The sequence below is a fragment of the Heterocephalus glaber genome, unplaced genomic scaffold (genome assembly GCF_053883595.1).
Source record: "Heterocephalus glaber isolate CG9 unplaced genomic scaffold, H.glaber_assembly_v1.0 deba00001504, whole genome shotgun sequence".
In the NCBI taxonomy this organism is placed as follows: Eukaryota; Metazoa; Chordata; class Mammalia; order Rodentia; family Bathyergidae; genus Heterocephalus; species Heterocephalus glaber.
In genome coordinates, this window is record NW_028258324.1 from 12,449,029 (window position 1) to 12,469,612 (window position 20,584).

The following is a 20,584-nucleotide window of genomic DNA, read 5'->3' on the forward strand; positions in this document are numbered from 1 at the left end:
GATACCAAAAAGAATAACACAAGACTGACTGGAGTCAATGAAGAAACAGGAGAGAGTGCACATGACATAAAAAAAAATCGCTTCACAGAAATAATGGCAGAAAACTTCCCAAGCAGGGGAAAAGAGCTTGACATACAGATAAAATGAGGCATATAGGACTCCAAATAGCCTTGATCAAAAAAAAAATCTACATAGGCATATAACTGTTCAGATTCCAGAAACTCAACAGAAGAACAAAGTTCTACAAGAAGTCAGAGAAAAGAAACAAATCACATACAAAGGAAAGCCCATCAGAATCACAGCAGATTTCTCAACACAAACCATCAAGGCAAGAAGAGCTTGGAGTGACATAGTCCAAGCCCTAAAAGAAAACAGCCTCCAACCCAGATCAATGTACCCTGCAAAACTATCTTTCAAAATGGATGGAGAAATAAGATACTTTCATGACAAAGAGCACCTTAGGAACTTCATGAATACCAAACCAGCACTCCAAAGAATTTTACACAATATCCTAGGAACAGAGATGGAGGATCACAACCCAGGAAGCAAAGCAGAATGAACCCATCTGGCATGACAAGAAATTAAATGTAAACGGGGAGAACCCAACAAAAAGAAAAAGTCACGGCAATGACAAGTCAATACGTTTCAGTTATAACCATCAATGTTAATGGTCTCAATTCACCAATCAAAAGAAACAGACTGGCAGAATGGGTCAAGAAGCAAAATCCAACAATATGCTGCACACAAGAAACACACTTAATTCAAAAGGAAACTCAGACTGAAAGTTAAAGGGTGGAAAACAATACTCCATGTGACAGGAACCTGAAAAAGGGCAGGAGTAGCTATCCTCTTTGCAGATCAAGTAGATTTCAAACCAACACTGATTAAGAGAGACGAGGAAGGACACCACAAAAAAAAGGGAAGAGTCAGAGATGGGAGGGGAATGGGGAAAAAAAGCAGCAGCAAGATATATCATGTACAGGTACAAATTCTCTATGATGAATGTTATCACTGTATATCTAAAATGTACCAATAAAAAAATTAAAATAAAAGACCTTGTAAAAAAATTTGTAGTTTTAGGCCAGGCCTGGTGGCACATGCCTGTGATCCCAGCCATCAGGAGATCAAGGCAGGAGGATCGTTGCAATTTTGAGGGCAGCCTAAGCTACATGGTGAGTTCAAGGGCAGCCTGAACTACGTAGTGAGACCCTAAAAATTTTTGTACAAAAAACAAAAGTAAATAAAGGTTTAGTTTTAATGTAATAAAATTTAAATCACATATGGTTAGTGCCTCTGTTTGAAACAGCATAGGTACAATGTGTGATCTTATTGTGCTTCCAGACAAAATGGAATTATCAGTTTCACTCTCTTGACAAAAACTGAACAGAGGGGCGGGGATTTAGCTCAGTGGTTCCGCCACCTGCCTCACAAGCGCAAGGGCCGGAGTTCGATCCCTGGTACCAAACCAAAAAACAAAAACTGAACAGAACAATGATTTTAAATAATGAGCACTTTAAGTAGCACAGGACAATGATTCCTGAGAGGGGGAACAAATGAGGTAAGCCCTATAATGGTCCCAGCTTACTGATGATAGTTTCAGGCCAAAGAACAGAGGAAGAGAACAAGGTCAAAGCCTGGGAGTCTCCTTGAGTATAAAAGACAGAGCTATGAATCCAGGCAGTTACATTTCACCAGGGATAGTATCAGAGATTGAGAGCTAAACAGGGAAAAGAGGTCAAGATCTGCCTAAGGGCCTCCCCTTCACAGTCTTCAGCTGATTTTGATTAGTATATGCATATGATAGAACCACTAGGAACCCCAAGAAAGGATTAGAGGGAACAATCCCTGTAACTCAAGAGGCAGCAGAACAATTCCCGTTCCCATCATTCACAGTAAGAAACTCTGATTCGCAAAGCATCAAAAAATTACCCCACTGACTTAAAGGCTGCTTTGGTCCTGATTAATACGTTTAAAAACAAGTCTCAAAGGATCAGTCTCCAAGTAACAATCTAAACCCTCTAAAAAAGTTCAAGAATATTTATAATACAAAAATATATTAACAACAGAGTAAAATTTTACAAGGCAAAATATTTGGCATCCAATCAAAATTAACCCAACATGAAAAGAAGCAAGAAAACAGCCGGGCATGGTGGTGCACACCTATGATCCCAGCTCATGGGAGGCTGAGGTTAGAGACCAGCATGAGTTCAAAGCCAGCCTGGGCTACGTGGTGAGTTCAAGGCCACCCCAAACTACATAATGACAGTCTCTCTCAGCAAAAAAAATTGCAGATTATAACCAATGATAAGCAAAAAAACAAGAGCAAACCCAGAAATAAGAAAGATGATAGAATTAGTAGACAAAAACATTAACAGTAAGTTACTGTTAACTATACTATTTCATAGGTTCAAAAAATTTTAAAAACACACCTAATAAGAGCATCAAAACATGAGGCAAAAACTGACAAAACCCCAGAAACTCAGAAACCCATACTTACAGATCTTAGTATCCCTCATTAACTGATAAAACTAAAATAAAGCAAGTAAAGACATAGAGGATCTGAATAACAAATAACCAACTTTTTTTAACTGACCAGAAACATTGTGAACAACTATTGTCTGACACAGCAATTTTTTTTTTTTTGGTACTGGGGATCAAACTCAGGATCTTGCACTTGTCAGGCAGGCACGGTGCCACTGAGCTACATCCCCAGCCAGAAATCTTGATTCTTATCCAGGTAACAAGGCTTTACAAAATAATTCAGGTTCTCAGAATTCGAATTCTATAGTTCTAAATAGTGTCCAGAGTAAAAAAGTCTTTGTAAATCCTCCATTCCTCAGGATTACAAACCCAAATAGTTACAGGGACAAGCTGGTAAAGGAAAGAAGTGTTAAAGGCTGGGTGTTATTATGGGCAAATTGAGAAGACATACCCTATCCATAAAAGGAAAAAAATTCTTTCAACTCCAGCCAATAATGCTATACCACGAGAGAATGTCAACCCATTTTTGCAAGACCTGACAATTTTCTAGAGGGCATCTAAAATCTGGATTTTTATGTGATTTAGCTCAGTGGTGCCAATACCTGCCTTGCAAGCAACAAGAAGATCCTGAGTTTGATCACCAGGACCAGCGCCCCCCCCAAAAAAAACACTGACCTTCAATTCAATAATCTTTGACCAAGCTTAAAAAAAAAAAATACAAATTCACAAACAAGTACATGGGTTTGGGGGTTTTATTTAAGAGACAAGGTCATGCTATGTTGCCCTGGCTGGCCTGAACTCCAGGGTTCTTGTGATCCCTTAGCCTCAGACTCTCAAGTATTTAAGAGTACAGGCACACACCTCAGAGCACCTGAACTAAATTTCTATTCCAACCCAACAACTTCATCTTACCAAAAAATAGAAAAAGGAGAAAATAATAATTTGTCCAAGTCACCAAAACAGATAATCTCATCTGGCCATATCTAACCCACCATGAAAATAAAAACAAAAATTGACACTTTTAGAGAAAACTGAAACTAGGTTGCTGTCAGAACAGGGAACTGAGTGTTATTTATCTTTTCAGAAATACATAAAAACTGGGGTTTTTTTAATTTTTTATTTTTATTTTTTCTTATGGTAAAACACTTATTGGTACATTTTAGATACATATAATAATACTCATCATAGGGAAAGACCGTTGAAAGACAAACTTTATCACAGGCTTTGTAAATTGTTCCCAAAGAATTCCCTCCATGAAAAATAGTCTAAACCAGGCTGGTGGCACACACCTGTAATCCCAGCACTCTGGAAGGCAGAAGCAGGAGGATCAAAATTCGAGGTCAGCCTGGGCACTTCAGGGACTTAGCAAGACCCTGTCTCAAAACAGAGTTTAAAAGGGTTGGGGGGTAGAACATAACTTCAAGCCTGAGGCAACCATAAAATCATTCAACATTATCCCATCTTTCTACTCTTTCCCCACAAGCCCACATTTCATCTACTCCAATTTATATCTTAAACGCAATCTCTGAAGCCAGGCATGGTGGCACACGTCTGTAATCCCAGCACTCAGGAGGCTGAGGCAGGAGGATCGCTGTGAGTTCAAGACCAGGCTGGGCTACATAGTGAGTTCCAGGGCAATCTGAACTACATAGTGAGACCCTGTCTCAAAAAATAAAACAAGGGCTGGGGATTTAGCTCAGTGGTTCCACTGCCTGTCTTGAAAGCACAAGGTCCTGAGTTTGATCTCCAGTACCAAAAACAAAAAAAAACAACAAAAAAGCAATCTCTCCCAAGCACCTCGCTTCTCTCAAGCTTCAATAACATTACTAAAGTCCCTGAAGGGTTTTTAAGAGATACAACCTCATTTTATGGCCCAAACTGGCCGCAAACTCCTGTGTATAAGCAATTCTCCGGCTTCAGCCTCCGCTTCCAGAATAGGTGGAATTAGACACACACACCACCACCACCACCACCACCACCACACAGGAACTCTGAAAGGTATTTTAATTGGGCTGTCCTTATTTTTTTTTATTTTTTGCAGTACCAGGGATCAAACTCAGGAACTTCCATTTGTGAGGCAGGCACAGTGCCACTGAGCCAAATCCCCAGCCCTGTCCTTACATTATTATTTGTTTGTTTGTTTATTTTTGGTACCAGAGATTGAACTCAAGACCTTGCACTTGCAAGGCAGGCACTGGAACTACTGAGCTAAATCCCCAGGTCCACTTTACATTATTTTAATGTAATAATGAACCACTGGTGGTACGTGCATGACTGTCCCACCTGGCAGCTTGAACCACCACTGATGGTTAGTTATTTAACATCACAGAATAGAATTCAAGTAGGAGCTGCCCCAGCAGCAAGCCATGAATTGTGGCCCCATCATAAACGTGTTAAACCCACTTAATCTAGACTCTTCATGTTACCTCAAAATAAGTACCTTCCCTTACTTCACTTTTGGTATATCTGAGTTACCTTTTCACCTTCAATTTTTCCCATGCATATGTAGTAAACCATCAGGTTTTTCAGTTCTTCAACACAAGCTAGCACATTCTTATCAAGTATATGCTATGTGAAAGCACTGTGCTAGGTATGTTTAAATTTGAGTAGGAAATATTTAATTTATTTAATCAAAGGGAGGTAAGTCCAACCATAACAAAGTGTAACACAGCACAGAATAAAGAATTAAAACATGATGAACAGGGGCCGGGGATTTAGCTCAGTGGTTCCGCCACCTGCCTCGCAAGCGGAAGGACCCAAGTTCGATCCCTGGTACCAAAAAACCAAAACATGATAAACATATACATCAGTGGTAGCAAAGCACTGTATTAGCAAAGCGGGCTGTATTACTGAAAGCTATAAAAGGCTGGCCATCACTGATATAATGATGAAATTGTCCCTTCACATTATCTTATACTGTTTCTGTTCTTTCCACTTTCACCATTCTCTTCAGGTCTCTGATGTAGATCCATCTGTTACCCTCTCCTAAGTGGGTTTCTCCCTACTCTACGCCATATTTGACTGCCAAATTAATCTTTTCTAAAATAAAATTTCAATAGTATCAGTCTCCTACTTAAATATTTTTTCTCAAATGAGAAACAGTTATCTGTAAACCTGACTCTCCATCAAGATGGTTAAAATGCAGATTACAGGGCCCTTGCCCACAATTCGATCAGTCTGATTATCCAGAATGTGAATTTTAATGGTAATTTAGATTCAGGTAACCTACAGAGCACACTTCATTAAAAACAAAAAGTCTACAGGGTGAATGTCAAATTTCTTAGCCTAGCATCAAGGCTTGCCACATAAAAGGCCCCTAAGTAACTATTACAGGGTAAGGTCTCTCCTATAAGGAGTATTTATTCCAGATAAACTTTATTTTCTGCTCCCCAAAGAAGCCAACATGGTGGCACACACCTGTAATCCCAGCACCTGGGAGGCTGAGGTAGGAGGATCACCACAAGTTCAAGGCCAACCTGAGCTACCTAGGGAGACCCTGTCTCAAAAAAAAGTCTAAACTCGAAAGAAACCATCTATTCTCCTCCCTTAAATCTCATTGAAAATATCCACTATCTATACTACTCCTCTTGGCCCAAGCCCTGTAATTCCTACCATCTCACCAGACTGAATCAAATGTTCCTGTGTAATTCTATAATACCATACTGCCTGCCTCAAACCATTACTTAAACCTTACCATTACTCAAACCAGAATTATTATTAACTTCTCAGGTGTTTATGTCATGACAAAGGACTGTGGATCAAAACCTCTTTTGTCTTCCCATCAGCACCCAGAATCATACATTTAAAATATCCTTTCCCAAAGGCAATTTCAGCATGGATAAATATACCTAAGTAGGAATAAATTGTTTTAGAACTTTTAAAATACTAAAAAAGGAAAACTATAAAAAGGAGGGTTTTCTTAGGAAAATAAACCAGTTACATGTATCTCAAATAAGTTTATCTGTCAAGGAAATTATTAAACACTGCTCTTCCTTACTAATGTACAAAATAAAATGTTCCCTAAATTCTTCTCAAATGAGGAGCTATGGCACCGAAACTCTCAGGAGGCTGAGGTAGGAGGATCATGAGTTTGAGGCCAGTGTGGGCAACTTAGCAAGACCCTACTGCAAAATTAAAAGGGGTGGGGATGTAGCTCAGTGCTCCTCGGGTTCAATCCCCAGTAACACTTAAAAAAATTCTTTTCTCATTTTTTTTTTCCTCAGATGAGAAACAACAGGTGAACTTAAGTCTCAAGAAAAAAGCTAGTAAACCAACCTCTGCTTTAAGCCAAAGAGCTATTCAAAAAATTTCTGAAATTGTTACACATGCACAGATGTTAATTCTGTCAGGCATGGTGGTGGCACAAGACTATAAAATCTGAGGCAAGAGGGGCTGCAGGTTTAAGGTTGGGCAATTTAGTTAAGACCCTGTCTCAGAATAAAAATAAAGGCCCAGGGCCAGGGATTTATCTCAGTGGTTCCGCTGCCTGCCTCGAAAGCGCAAGGACCCAAGTTCGATCCCTGGTACCAATCAATCAATCAATCAATAACGGCCCAGAGTGGTGGCACATGCCTGTAATACCAGCACTCCGGAAGGCTGAGACAGGATTTTAAATCCAAACCCAAGCAACTTAATGACTTGGTAAGACTATCTCAAAATTTAAAAAAAAAGGGTTAGGGACATAGCTCAGTGCAAAGACCCTGGGTTTAATCCCCAGAACGGAAAAAGAGCAAAGTGAAAGGGAAAGAATAAAGGTGGTGGGTAGGAATGGGGGGAAAAGAGGGAGAAAGGGGGAAGGGCAGAGGAGGAGGAAGGGAAGAGGGAAGGGAGGGAAAATATGGCCCAGCATTCAGAAGGCTGAGGGAAGAGGATGATAAGTTCCAGGCAAGCTTGGTCTACACAGCCAATTCAAGGCCAACCTGGATACACAGCAAAATTCTGTCTCAAGAGAAAAAAAATAAAGTTCAGAGTATAGAAAAAAATGGAACCCATGTACACTATTGGGGAAATTGTAAAATGGTGCAATGATCATGGAAAAAGATGTATGAAGGATTCTCAAAAAGTTAAAAACAGGGCCAGGGATTTAGCTCAGTGGTTCTGCCGCCTGCCTCGCAAGCGCAAGGTCCTGAGTTCGATCCCCGGTACCAAAAAAAAAAGTTAAAAACAAAGGTCTCACAAGATCCAGTAAATCCACTTCTGGGGTATATAGTAACACCCTCAGGAAATACATTCCAAGATCCCCAGCAGATACCTGGAACCATAAAGTATATTGAACCCCATGTTTTTTCCTACACATACACTTCAATGACAAAATTTATAAATGCAGTAAAAGATTAACAAAAAAACCAATAAAATAAAACAATTATAATATACTGTAATAAAAATTATGTGAATGCAGTCTCTCTAAAAATACTTTCTTGGGCAGGGGATTTAGCTCAGTGGTTCCACCACCTGCCTCGCAAGCGGAAGGACCCGAGTTCAATCTCCAGTACCAAAAAAATAAAAAAAGTTTTAAAAAATAAAAAACTTTCTTATAGGGGGTATCAGTGTGACTCAGTGGTAGAAAAGCATGCTTGGCTGGCACACACAAGGCTCTAGGTTTAATCCTCAGCACAAAAAAATAAATAAAAATTTTAAAACGCCACAGCATACAATCTTTTTTCCTTATTAAGAACTGGCACCTTTTCACTTAAAGGTCACACTTACCTTTACTCTTTGGATTATTTGAACTGGCAGCATTACTCTTCTTGTACTCTGAGCATTATTAAATACGAGTGATCCAAACACAAGCACTGTGACACCAGGTATCTTGGGACAGTAGATGTGATAACAAAGAAGGCTACCAATTGTGGGTAGTATATACAGAGTAGATACACTAAACAAAAAAGGCAATTCACACCAAGGGTGGAAAGAGACAGCACAGAGATCAGAATGACATGGAATTTTGAATCATATACTTCTGGAATTTTCCATTTGATATTTTCAGACAGTAGACCACAGGTAACTGAAATTATGAAAAGCAAAACTGCAAATAAAGGGAAACTACTGTATATACAAAAGGACTGAAAGCAAGGTCTCAGAGATATTTGTGTACCCATAGTCACAGCACCGTTCAAAATAGTCAAACGTTGGGGATTTAGCTCAGTGGTTCTGCTGCCTGCCTTGAAAGTGCCAGGTCCCCAGTTTGATCCCTGGTACCAAAGGAAAAAAAAAAAAACCCAAGAGGTAGAAGCAACTCAAATGTCCATCAATGAATGAAAGGATAAACAAAAAAAATGGTATATATAAGATTATTTAAACCTTTAGCAGGCCATGGATTTAGCTCAGTGATTCTGCCTCCTGCCTCGAAAGCGCAAGGTCCCAAGTTCAATCCCCAGTACCAAAAAACAAAAAAAGATTATTAAATCTTAAAAAGGAAGGAAATCCTGTCGCATAGTATGACATAGATCAATTCTGAGAACATTAAGTTAAGTGAAGTCAGTCACCAAAAGACAAATACTATATGATTCTGTTTATATGAAGTACCTAGAATAGTCAAATTTATAGAAACAGGAGAAAGGTAATTCCAGAGGCTGGGCACAGAGGGAAATGGAGAGATGTTGTTAATGGGTACAGAGTTTCAGATCTACAAGATGAAAATACTGTGATCTGCAATAATATGAATATATAGTTAACACACTGAACTGTACACTTAAAGTGGTAAACTTTGTGTTACATGCTTACCACAAAATTTTTAATGATAGTAGCATAAGAAAATTAAAATTTAAGTATCAAATAAATTTATGTGTCTGAAAAGCATAAATATAAAACAATATAACAAATGCACAATTATTCAAATAGCCTTAAATTTGGCTTCCATCTAGAAACACAAGCCTAATATAGAGCTCACCTGTCATCCCAGGTACCTAGAAGCTAAGAAAAGAGGATCGATCACAAGTCTGAGATCAGCCTGGAAAACTTAACAAAACTCTATCTCAAAATTTTTAAAAAGTCAGGCATGGTGCACATGTCTGTAATCCCAGCACTTTGTGAAGCTGAGGCAGGAGGATCCCAAATTCAAAGCCAAACTGGACAAGTTAGTAATTTAGCAAGACTCTGTATCCAAATAAAAAAAGGGCTGTGGATGTAGCTGAGTGCAAATGCCCTGGGTTCAACCCTTAGTACTACCAGATAGATAAATACATAAATAGATAGATGGAAAGAAGGAAAAGCAAAAAGTAGAAGAAATAACAGTTTAAACCACACAAAGTTATATATTCAAATTACATATCAGAAGATTCTTGCTATTTATAAATTACTGCTTGCTCAGGCACAAAGCAAAGTTACTTCTGCTAAAAGAGAATCAGAATTCTAGAACTAAAAGAGATCCTTGTGGGCTGAGTGTGGTAGCACACACCTGTAATCCCAGCAGGCAGCAGGAGGCTGAGGCAGACTGGCACAAATTCAAGGCCAGCCTTGGCTATACAGTGAGCTCAAGTGGTTCCACTGCCTGCCTTGCAAGCACGAAGTCCAGAGTTCTATCTCCGGTACCAAAATAAATAAATAGATAATAAAATAAATTACATAGCAAGACCCTATCTCAAAAGAGAGAGATTAAGGGGCCGGGGATTTAGCTCAGTGGTTCTGGCGCCTGCCTCGCAAGCACAAGGTCCCAAATTCAATCTCTGGTACCAAAAAAAAAAAAGAGAGAGAGAAAGAGTGAGAGAGAGAAAGAGAAATAGAGGGAGACACAGAGAGTTAGCCTTGTGTGGCTCTTCTATTAAATTCAATGTGTGTCCACAATTGTTTTTACAAAGTGGCAACATGAAAAAAATACAAATAATGAAAGTAGTCTTTCACAGAACTAAATCTAATTTTAAATGATACTCTTTATTCTTGCATATCCTTACTGCTTTGACACTGAAAAGTTCTCTTTTCAATGGTACAAGTACTCATCCATTCAACAAACACTTGTTGAGCCAGACACAGACACAGACAGTACTTACTATATGATGTTGAACTTTAATCAAACAAGGCTCCCATCCTCAGGGAACCACCTTTCAGTGGAATTTAAAAGTAGCAGTCAACGACGAATGTAACTGTATTGTATACCTAAAATGTACCAATAAACTTAATGAAAAAAATAAAAGTAGCAGTAATAAGAAAAGATGATAGGCTTTGTATTTAAATCCTTAACTTGCAAAACAAAAGCTGGTCACCTTTGTCTTCATCCTATGTCAGAAGGAAACCATCTCCAGCCCCTTCCTATTTCATAAATGAGGAATTAGACATCTGAAGTGTCCACAACTATTATTCAGCACATCCACAGACAAAATCAATTTGTTTCTAGACTCTAACTAAAACACCTGGAACATATTCATATGCCTGAAGGGAAAAAGGACTGTAATTTTTGGACTGAGTATCTCCAACAGTAGTTTCCAGCTCTAACAGGATTTGACATGACCAGTCAAACTTTTATCATTTGAAGTCTTAGAAGTTTAAAACAAACCTAAAATCTCTAGGATGTAATTTATCATTTGTCAGGCCATCAAAAGAGAAATTCTACTTCCTGATATAACAAATTCAGTATTTGTAACAGCAAGAAATTGACACTCAAGAACAGTACCCACAGTTGTTCTGGTCAGTGTTTCTGTGCCCTAGAAAGAACAGTAATTCTCTGGAGCATGGCTATTTCATTCACTAAAAGCTTTAAAAGGTTTAAATATACAAAGCAATTGAAATAACAGTGATAATCACTAACATTTCAAATAACAATGATAACAGAACCTGTCATTCCAGTGAATAATCACGGCTTGACAAAAACTGACCTAACAGTAGTCTCTTTCCCTCACCACCTTTCTCTACTATGCAAAGGCAGAATATTAAACACTTGGCACATATGACAGTCACTCAGTTCATAGCTTTCTTCTTGTGGATTTGAAGTTTTTTAAAGACACTTAAAAATAAGCCTATATTCAACACAAATTTGATAAACAAACTTACAGCAGATTTAAAAAAAAAAAAAAAACAGGCAAAAAGTTAAAGCAACTTGCCTACTACACGGTAAATGCGAAGCCTTGTACCTGCTAAATGTGCAAGGCTTTTACCTTCCCTGATCTCTCATTTTCTTTCTCTGAGTCCCTCATTAAAACCTACATGTTAATTGACTGGACAGAGGGTAAAGAAAGAGAAGCACAAAAATGTACTCTATAAAGTATTTTCTCTAAAAACTTTATTATATACCAGAAGACACAGACAAATGCAAAAACTGCATTTATTACAAGTATCTTATGGCTAGAACACAGGATTAAAGAGGTTCAGAGAACAAAGAACTTTTTGCTGGAGTGAGCAAGGAAGTCAAGTTGAACCTCTGGAGAAAAGGAGTGTATTTTAGGCAAAGATAACTCCAAGAAACAAAGTAAGGAAAAGAGAAAGCAGACAAAAAAGCATGTTTGAAAAGGCAAAAAATATCTAATTGGCTGAAGCAGAAAAATTATGCCAGGCATAGTGGTACATGCCTGTAATCCCAGCACTTGGGAGGCTGAGGGAGGAGGATCACTGCAAGTTTGAGGCTAGCCTGTGCTACATAGTGAGTTCAAGGCTTGAGTCAAATTTCAAGCTCTGTTAAAATAAAACTCCCTATTTACAGCACCAAAATAGAATTAAACTATTTTTGCATATTTATTACTTTCTTAAGATTGCACACATGTGCAATAATATAAATGAGGGCCAGGGATTTAGCTCAGTGGTTCTGTCTGCCTCGAATGTGCAATATCCCGTGTTCAATCCCCAGTACCAAAAATAATAATAATAATATAAATGAGTTTATGGTTTTGAACTAAGAAAAAAAGTCTAGGACAGTACCTGGTACAAAGATAATTAAACGCTGGAGCTGAAAGCAAATAAATGCTTTTTCTCTCTCTTGATAGACTTGGGAGGAAAACCCTGAACCTACATCATTACTGCAATTTCATGCCAGCTACTCAATTACAGGGAAGTACAACCCACAAATCTTTTCCACAGGATGATGAGGGAGGGAGGCTTGAGCAAGAATGAATTACAACATTCCACTGTCAGAAAAATCCCCCTTGTGTTGCAAAGACTGGGTTTTTCTAAAAGACCACAGTAGGGCTTCAATACAATGTTTTCGGGTGTTTTTTTCTGTTTTTTTTGTTTTTGGTTTTTTGGTCTCATTATGTAGAGTTCAGACTGGCCTTGAATTCACTATGTAATCCAGGCCTGCCTTGAGCTCACTGTGATCCTCCTGCCTCAGCCTCCCAAGTGCTGGGATTACAGGCATGTGCCACCATGCCCAACTTAATATAGCTTTTACATTAAAAGTCATTTTTTGAAGTCCAAGTTAAACTTTGGAAAAATGTTTTCAATTAAACCACCACTATCCTGAAGCTACTGACAACAATTTAAAATCCCTACACAAACCATTCAAAACTACCATTTCCTCTTACAAAACTAAATCCCACCCACCTATCAAAGAGGGGACCTACAAAATCTGCAAGTGATATCCGATAATGCTATCACTCAGTATAGCTGCTTCAGCAGAGAGTGGGCTACCCTAGGCCCTCTTCCCCCTACTTCACCACAGTAGCAGTTACCCACTCTCCAAAAAAAAGCTCTGTGGAGAAGGAAGTTAGGGCACCTCCCAACACTAGGTCCTCAAATCACCAAAAGCTGTGCGGGTGTTACAAAAACAAAAGCATTCCAACAAGTGGACTGTGTAATCCCAGCCCTGAGAGGATGAGGCAGGAAAATCACAAGTTCAAGCCCAGCCTGGGCAACTTAGCTAGACCATGTCTCAAATTAGAAACTAAAAAGCAGGGGGCTGGGGACTTAGTTCAACTCAAAGGCTCTCGGTTCGATCCCAAGTACCACAAAAAAGGAAAAAGAAATAAATACTCTATAAGAGTGAGAGGAGGGGGACTGAGCACTTGGCTAGCATGAGAAGTCCTGGGTCTGATCCCCAACATTTCAGAAAAAAAAGGAAAGAAAATAGGAAATAGAAAAAAGTGAGAGCAGAATGAGAGTTACCACGAATCACAACAAATTCTCAGCCAGGGATTTAGCTCAGTGGTTCCGGTGCCTGCCTCGCAAGCACAAGATCCTGAGTTCAATCCCAGGTACCACAAAAACAAACAAACAAAATTCTCCATACTACACTTCCCTACTTGAATCTAGCCCAGGGCAGTTAACTGATTTGCCCTGGGTGACCGTTTCACTGTAAAGGTATTAATTGTGTTACTAGTCAGTCATACAGCACTTAATCAGTAACTCATTCAATTACTTAAATGTTTATGAGATTAAGTACACAATCTGCACCTCTTCTACACCTCTTCAGCATCTTGCCTCAGAGTATAAAGAATCCAGGATCAACCTCAAATAAAATTTCTGCTTTCACTCACTACTATTGCAAAATCACTATTTCTTTATCTGTGAAAGCCTGAAAGCACTTAAATTTCTCAAGCTAACAAAACGGGTGGAGCAACAAAACCTCAAAATTTGGGGTAAAACGAGAACATTAAATGATGAGAGCCGGGCATGGTGGCGTAAGCCTATGATCCCAGGACTCAGGAGGCAGGGGCAGGAGGATCCTCGAGTTCGAGGCCAGCCTGGGCTACATCGTAAGTTCAGGGCCAGCCTGAACTACAAAGTGAGACCCCTGTCTCAAAAAACAACGACAAAAACAAAGGTATGTATTAGTGCTCTATGACCCATTCCTTTGTCTTACATTTCATTCTAAATTTGTTGAAAACCATAGTAATTATCATACATGCCTAGTTAACACCAATCGTGCTTTTTGAAACATTTCAATTAAAAAATTTAGCATATGTCTAGATCTCTTAAAAATAGTTTAAGTGTGCTACTCAAGAATTTTTTTAACAAAATATCTAAAATAATCCTCTAGCAGGCCACAGCTTATTAAAACTACAAAATAAATAAAAATTCCCACCACCTAAAAAAGAAATTACTATTAGTGTCCAAGGGCTTACAGCTAACCCTCAAAGAATTCGGTGAAGAAACCAGGAAGAAAAGTTTCTTGCCAAGGTGTCTGGCTGTGGATGCATCAGACTATATACCACCACTCCCACGTAACACCAGTGAAGGAAAATGCAAACACGCCACATGTCCAGGTCTTAACCATGTTTTAAACCACCGTACGAATTCAACCGGTCCCCACAGCAAAGGCTTAAACAGGGAAAAATTGTGCCTGCGTATCTTAACTCCGTTTAAACCACGCGATTAACCGAGGTGAATTAAACTGTTTTGGATGTTAAAGCTTCCATACAAAGCGGTCTGAAAAGGTTCACTGCCTGTCTGAAACGCCGGGCAAAAAGCCCTCGGCGACTTTTCAAAACTAATGATTATACTGCTGCATAAACAACAAACACTGAATATAAGCTACGACGCCATGAAACCCTTTCACGATACCACTGCCTAGAAAGCTTTAAAAAAAAAAAAAAAAAAAAAAAAAGCACTTTTCAGGGAATTTTAAAAAGCTTCTCACCGCAAACACAGCACGAGAGGGACTGTCGGAAGTAAGGCAAGAGCCTGTTAATCTCTGTAAACGCCTTGGGGTCTCCGGGGTCGTAGTTGAGCACTAGGCGGCTCGCGGAAATGTAAAGAGCAGTAGCATTCACCGGGTTCATTGCAGACACTTCGACACCAATGGCTCCTGGTTGAAAAGAAAATCCGGATCCAACTTTGTAAGCAGCCAGGGAACAATGGCGAATTTGCAACAATTCGGAGGATCTCAGAGCACAACCATTGGCCAAAGAAGTAATCAAAATCCGTGCAAGTTTGTGGAGCTAAAGCAATCCTCCCACACATGGGGCCGTGGCGCCCCTCCTCCGTCCCTGAGAATTCCAGACCCAGAAACCGAGCAAGCGAGCGACACCAGCGTTCGAGTCCGTGCGGGCGGCGCTCGATCTAGCCCCGCGGCGCGGCGCGCGGCCCTCGTCCGAGCTGCATCTCGCGCCACCGAGGCGCCTCCTTAGGTCGAGCTGGCGGGCGCGGATCTTCTCCCGGGCTGTGCGACCCCTTACTCCATCGCAGGGCCCGGCGCGGAGGCAGCAGCGACAGCAAGAACAGAGGCACGGGCGTCGACTTCCCGGATCTAGTGCAGGAAGCCGCGGCGGCGGCTCTCGAGGTTACAGCTGCACCAGGCGGACGCCGCCGCCGCTTTCGCCATATCCGACGCGGGGCTCAGACGGCACCCTGGCTTTTTGCCCCGCGGCTGCAGCCGCTGCTCCCCGGAGAGGCGAGGCGGGCAGGAGGCCCCCGCCCGAGGGGAGGGAGGGCCGGGGAGGAAGTGCGCGGGCTGCCGCCGGCGGGAGGGGGCGGGAAGCAGGCCCGGCGGGCCGCGGCGGCGCCCCTCGCTCCTCAGTCGCACACTCCGGGGTCACCAGCGCAAGCGCCGCCCCCTCACTGCCCGGCCATCTTGTCGGCGCTGCACACACAGACGACTCCTCCGCCAAGCACGCCGGCCGCCGCCTTCCGCAGCGCTCGCCCGGCCGGCCGCGGCAGAGGCGGACGCTCACGGCGCCAGGCCCCGCCGCCGCCACCGCCCAGCGTACACGGCAAGGCCCCGCTGCAGGCCCCTCCCCCGCGCCTTGCCGCCTTCACCCTGACTCCACGCGCCACTCTAGTTCGGTAGGGCCCGGGCTGCTGCGGCTGTAATGGATCCCGCGGGCCGTGCGGCGCCTCAGGCCTGGCCGGGGACGACGACCGTTACCCCAACGGGCAAAGCCACTGTCATCCCCGAGACTCCCCCGCCGCCGTCGTCGCTAGCGCTCGCACGCATGCGCAGAGCATGCTCTCACCCCCTCCCCCGCGCTTCCTTTTCCCTTCGCTTCCCTTTTCCTCGGTTTAGCGAGCCCCCCCACACACGCCCTCCCGAACGACCGGCTCCGTAGGCGCATGCGCAACCCCCACCCGAATACCCCGCCTTTCGCCCTTACGCGTGCGCTTTGACCGCCCACCCAGAAAACCGGATAAACACATTAGCCGGTTCACACCAGCCCCTCCCTGCTGCTAGCCCAACCTAGGCTCACTGCGCATGCCTAGTTTCCCACTTACGACTCTCAAAACGGAGCATGCTCTCTTTTAGCCGCCAGCTGTCTCCGCCCCTCCCCCATGTGCTCTCAAATTCCCTCTCCTAGGCGTGAGGGCTGTGGTGAAATACTCGTTAGCTGACACATCCCTCCTCTGCGTGGGTTGTAGGCTTCCCACGTTATACTGCTTCGGTGCCCGGTACTGCTGACGTCTGGTAGGGTCGCGCCATGTGGCATTCTGCGCTGGCCCCCACACGGCCCTCGCCATCCCGCTGGCCTCGGCGTGAGGAAACAGCCTTTTGCGCCCCCAAGCCCCGCCCCCGCGGCCTTTCTCGGGGCGGCGCGAGCGACCACCGACCGGGCGCGGCCTGGGCTGCTCGCGGCGGGCACACGGTGTCAACGTGGCGCGCGGGCTGCGTTCCCGGTGGTCGCTGGCGTCCGAGGTCTCTGGGGCGCTGGCCCCGGGTGCCGTTTCCCTGCTGGTGAGAGCCTCGAGTCTTGGCGTCCGTCGGACTCAACTGGCCTGGGTCGCCCACCAGGATCGCCACGTATCGTTAAAAGAACAGCTGGGTTTTACAAACAGGTCCTTTTTGAGCTTCTAGCCATTCGGTGAACGAGAATGAAATCAGATTCGTCAAGTGTTGGGTGTTTGTTAAAAGAAGCTTTTGCTTTATTACAGAGCAAAGGACACAAGGCCATAAATAAAAAGCCTAAACAGATGAGTCTTCTCTCAAAATACAAAAAAACACCTTTTTTTCCTCTTAGCACAAATAGAAATACCCATAGGAACCGTTTCTTGTCTGGACACACCGAGGCTCTTCATAATTATTTGCACATGGTAGATGGGCTTCGCAAAGGGAAAATGAACAGTTAAGCTATCTAGGAAATCCTATACAACCTCTGATAGGTAATGTGTATTACCTTTTTTTTAAGAAATCTTTTGATTTTTTTTTTTTTCCTTTATTTTCTTTTTTGGTACCAGGAATCAGACGCAGGGCCTTGCTCTTGCCAGGCAGGCCCTGGGCCACTGAGCTACACATCCCCGGCCCAGTGTTAACCATTTGAAGACAGGTTTTTTTGTTTTTTCACAAGGCCTGGAATATTAATCAGCACCTAAGTATTAAGCAATAAGAAATACTAACTTTGTATAGCAGCTGCAAGCCAGAATGTGGAAAATGGTTTTGGTAGTCTTGTATTTGGAAAACGACAAGTATTCTAAAATTAACTTTTTTTTTTTTAACTCCATCTGCCTCTTTGGGGGGAGGGGATAAAAGATCTTTCTTAAGCTCATCTTCAAATATAACTGTATAGTTCTATTTTTATTCCAGACTAAACTCTTCTCCCACAAAATACTACGGGTTGCTCTCCCCCAGAGGAGCAACATGGAGGGTAAAATAATCAGCACTGTTTTCCATCCAGGCAATACAAATTAGCAGTCACTCCACATAAGTGATTACTTGCAGGGCATTAGCCTGCTGATTTTCTCATAACTGGATTTTTTAAAATCTCTTGAGATGTACACATTCTAAATCAAGATTAATTCTAATGATGGTTCATTTACGTGAGAGTTAAACCCGTTCTTGTTTAGCCTCGAAATTGGTTGTGACTGGTAAAAGATTATGGTACTAAAAGGCAAAGAATCAAGTATCCTTTCTTGTAATAATTATTGGCTTGCTTGAGCCTTGCCTAAAAAGAAAACAAGTGAATTGTTTATAGAAAATAAAGTGATTGGACCAAGTATTTAGGAGAAATACATAAAATCTCTTAAATTATCAACTTAAAATCATTTTATCATATTTTGTTTAATTCTTTTCTGGAAATAAAAGTGTTAGAGAGCCGGATGTGGTGATACACACCTGTAATCCCAGCACTCAGAAGGCTGAAGCAGGAGGGTGGCAGTGAGTTGGAGCCCAGCTGGGGTTACATACTGAGGTCAAAACCACCCCAAACAGCTGGGGATTTAGTTCAGTGGTTCCACCACTTGCCTGGAAAGCACAAGGACCCAAGTTACATTCCCAGTACCAAAAATAAAAAGATGTTATATACATGTACCAACTTCCCATGATGAATGTAATCATGTACTGAATACATGTACTAATAAAAAAATTAAATATTTTAATGAACTTTTTATTTTGGAACAGTGAAATTTACAGACTTAGTGAAGACCATTCTTACATAATCCAATTTCTTTGTATATTTTTAAAAATTAATGAATCATAATACATTAAAGTCCATGCTTAATTCATTTTTTTCCTTAATGTCCTCTTCCTGTTCCATAATCCCATACAAGATACCATGTTACATTATCTTCACATCTTCTAGCCTCCTCTCAGCACTCAGGTACATTTTCATCTCAAATAACTAACATTTGTGCACTCCTATAATTCAGATCTTGGAAGACTGAGGCAGGAGGCTCATGTGTTAGAGGCCAGCCTGTGCCACATAGACCCTATCTCAAAAAAACAAAAAATTGCCACTCTAACTGGGTAATGTGGTATACACGTATGATCTCAACTACTTCAGGAGGCTGTGGCAAGAGGAACACAAGTTTGAGCCCATCCTGGGCAACTAAGTGAACTATTATCACAAAATAAAAAGGGCAGGGAATGTAGCTTAGTGTGAGACCCTGCATTCAATCCCCAGCATGGCAGGAAAAAATAATCATTATCCCTGTAGTCGTTTACATGTCCTAATTGTTTGTATTTTAGAAAACAGAACCAACCTTAATTTCCAACTTGAAAACAACCTACCTTATAGTACATCTACATAGTGGACTATTATATAGCTGTAAAAAGGTTGTAAAGTATATTTATTGAGATGGAAAGATGTTCATAATACCTTACTTTTTAAAAATCTTAACATGAAAACATTTTGAAATCTGAATAGCTATGCATCTGAATAGCTATGTCTGTAAAGATATAAACAACAATATTAATATTTTTCTGGACAGTGAGGTTACAGAAAATATTTTTTTTGTCTGCATACACATTCTAGTAAAGCTTTCCTGTTCTGTTCTCCAAGATTGTCAGATGCTTACCTCTTTTGTTATACTTCCCAGATTAAACTACAGTTGCTGGATTAGGCCTGTCTCTTCTTATTTAAAACTGTTAGAAAGTTAGAGTTTCCTCACTTTTATTCACATTGCCTTTTTTTTGGTACCCGGGATTGAACTCTGGACCTTGTGCTTGCAAGGCAGGCGACAGAACCACTGAGCTAAATCCCCAGCCCCATACTGCCTTTTATTCTCATTGCTTAGCTTACAGCCTGACATATCATGGTATTTAGCAACTGCTAAAATAATGCTTACTAGAAATATGATGTCAGCAAAGGCAGCAGAGCAGTGCACACTACATAATAGACATGGACAAATGTTTGGTTTTTTTTTTTTTTAGAGGCATAAGATGTCTTGCAATTTTAAAGACAGTTCTTGCTTCAGTTTGATTAATGTGAATTTTAAAGTCCTTAATAAAACCCAAAGTGTGGATTGATTTGTAACACTCACAATATCAATCAACAAGTATTTATTGATTGAACACTGGCATGCCAGGGTCCATGAAGTAAATGCAGAATGCTTTCAAAGAGCAAAGGCCAGGCTGGGCCTTAGAGAGTCCTTAGGGACTCTCTAAGGGATTAGGCCCTTCACAAAATTATGAAATAGTTGTTTGCCCTTTTTCTTTCTCCTTCTCCTTCCTTTTTTTTTTTCTGCAACAAAAAACTGTCTAGAGGTGATGCTTTCTCTCCTTCCCAAACTCCCTTCTCACTACCTAGTATCTCCACCCCATTACACCCATCCCAACCAAAAAACATTTTTTTTCATTACTGAGGAGTAAGCCTTCTGCCACTGTGCTACATTCATACCTCTTACCTGTTTTGAAACAGTCTTGTTAAATTGCCCAGGATCCTCCTGTCTCAGCCTCCTGAGTAGCTGGAATTCTTGGCATATGTCACCACAGCTGGTTCCAAATTTTGACAAATCCTTAATCTACCACCACTGTGGAAAGCAATCAATCTAATGAAACTAAGTCTTGAGAAAGTAATAACAGCTTAAACTAAACTTT

The 20,584-nt window shown here is 41.4% G+C and overlaps 1 protein-coding gene across 1 annotated transcript in view; it reads right to left on the minus strand.

The window, feature by feature from the left end:
• The window catches only part of Msl2 (MSL complex subunit 2), a 47,631-nt gene extending 32,295 nt beyond the window's left edge, over positions 1-15,336 (minus strand). Inside the window, exon 1 of the mRNA XM_004834278.4 lies at positions 14,981-15,336. Within this exon, the coding sequence (XP_004834335.1) occupies positions 14,981-15,122 (142 nt within the window). The 5' untranslated portion in view covers positions 15,123-15,336. The remainder of the gene's footprint in view (positions 1-14,980) is intronic.
• Positions 15,337-20,584: the final 5,248 nt, after the last annotated feature.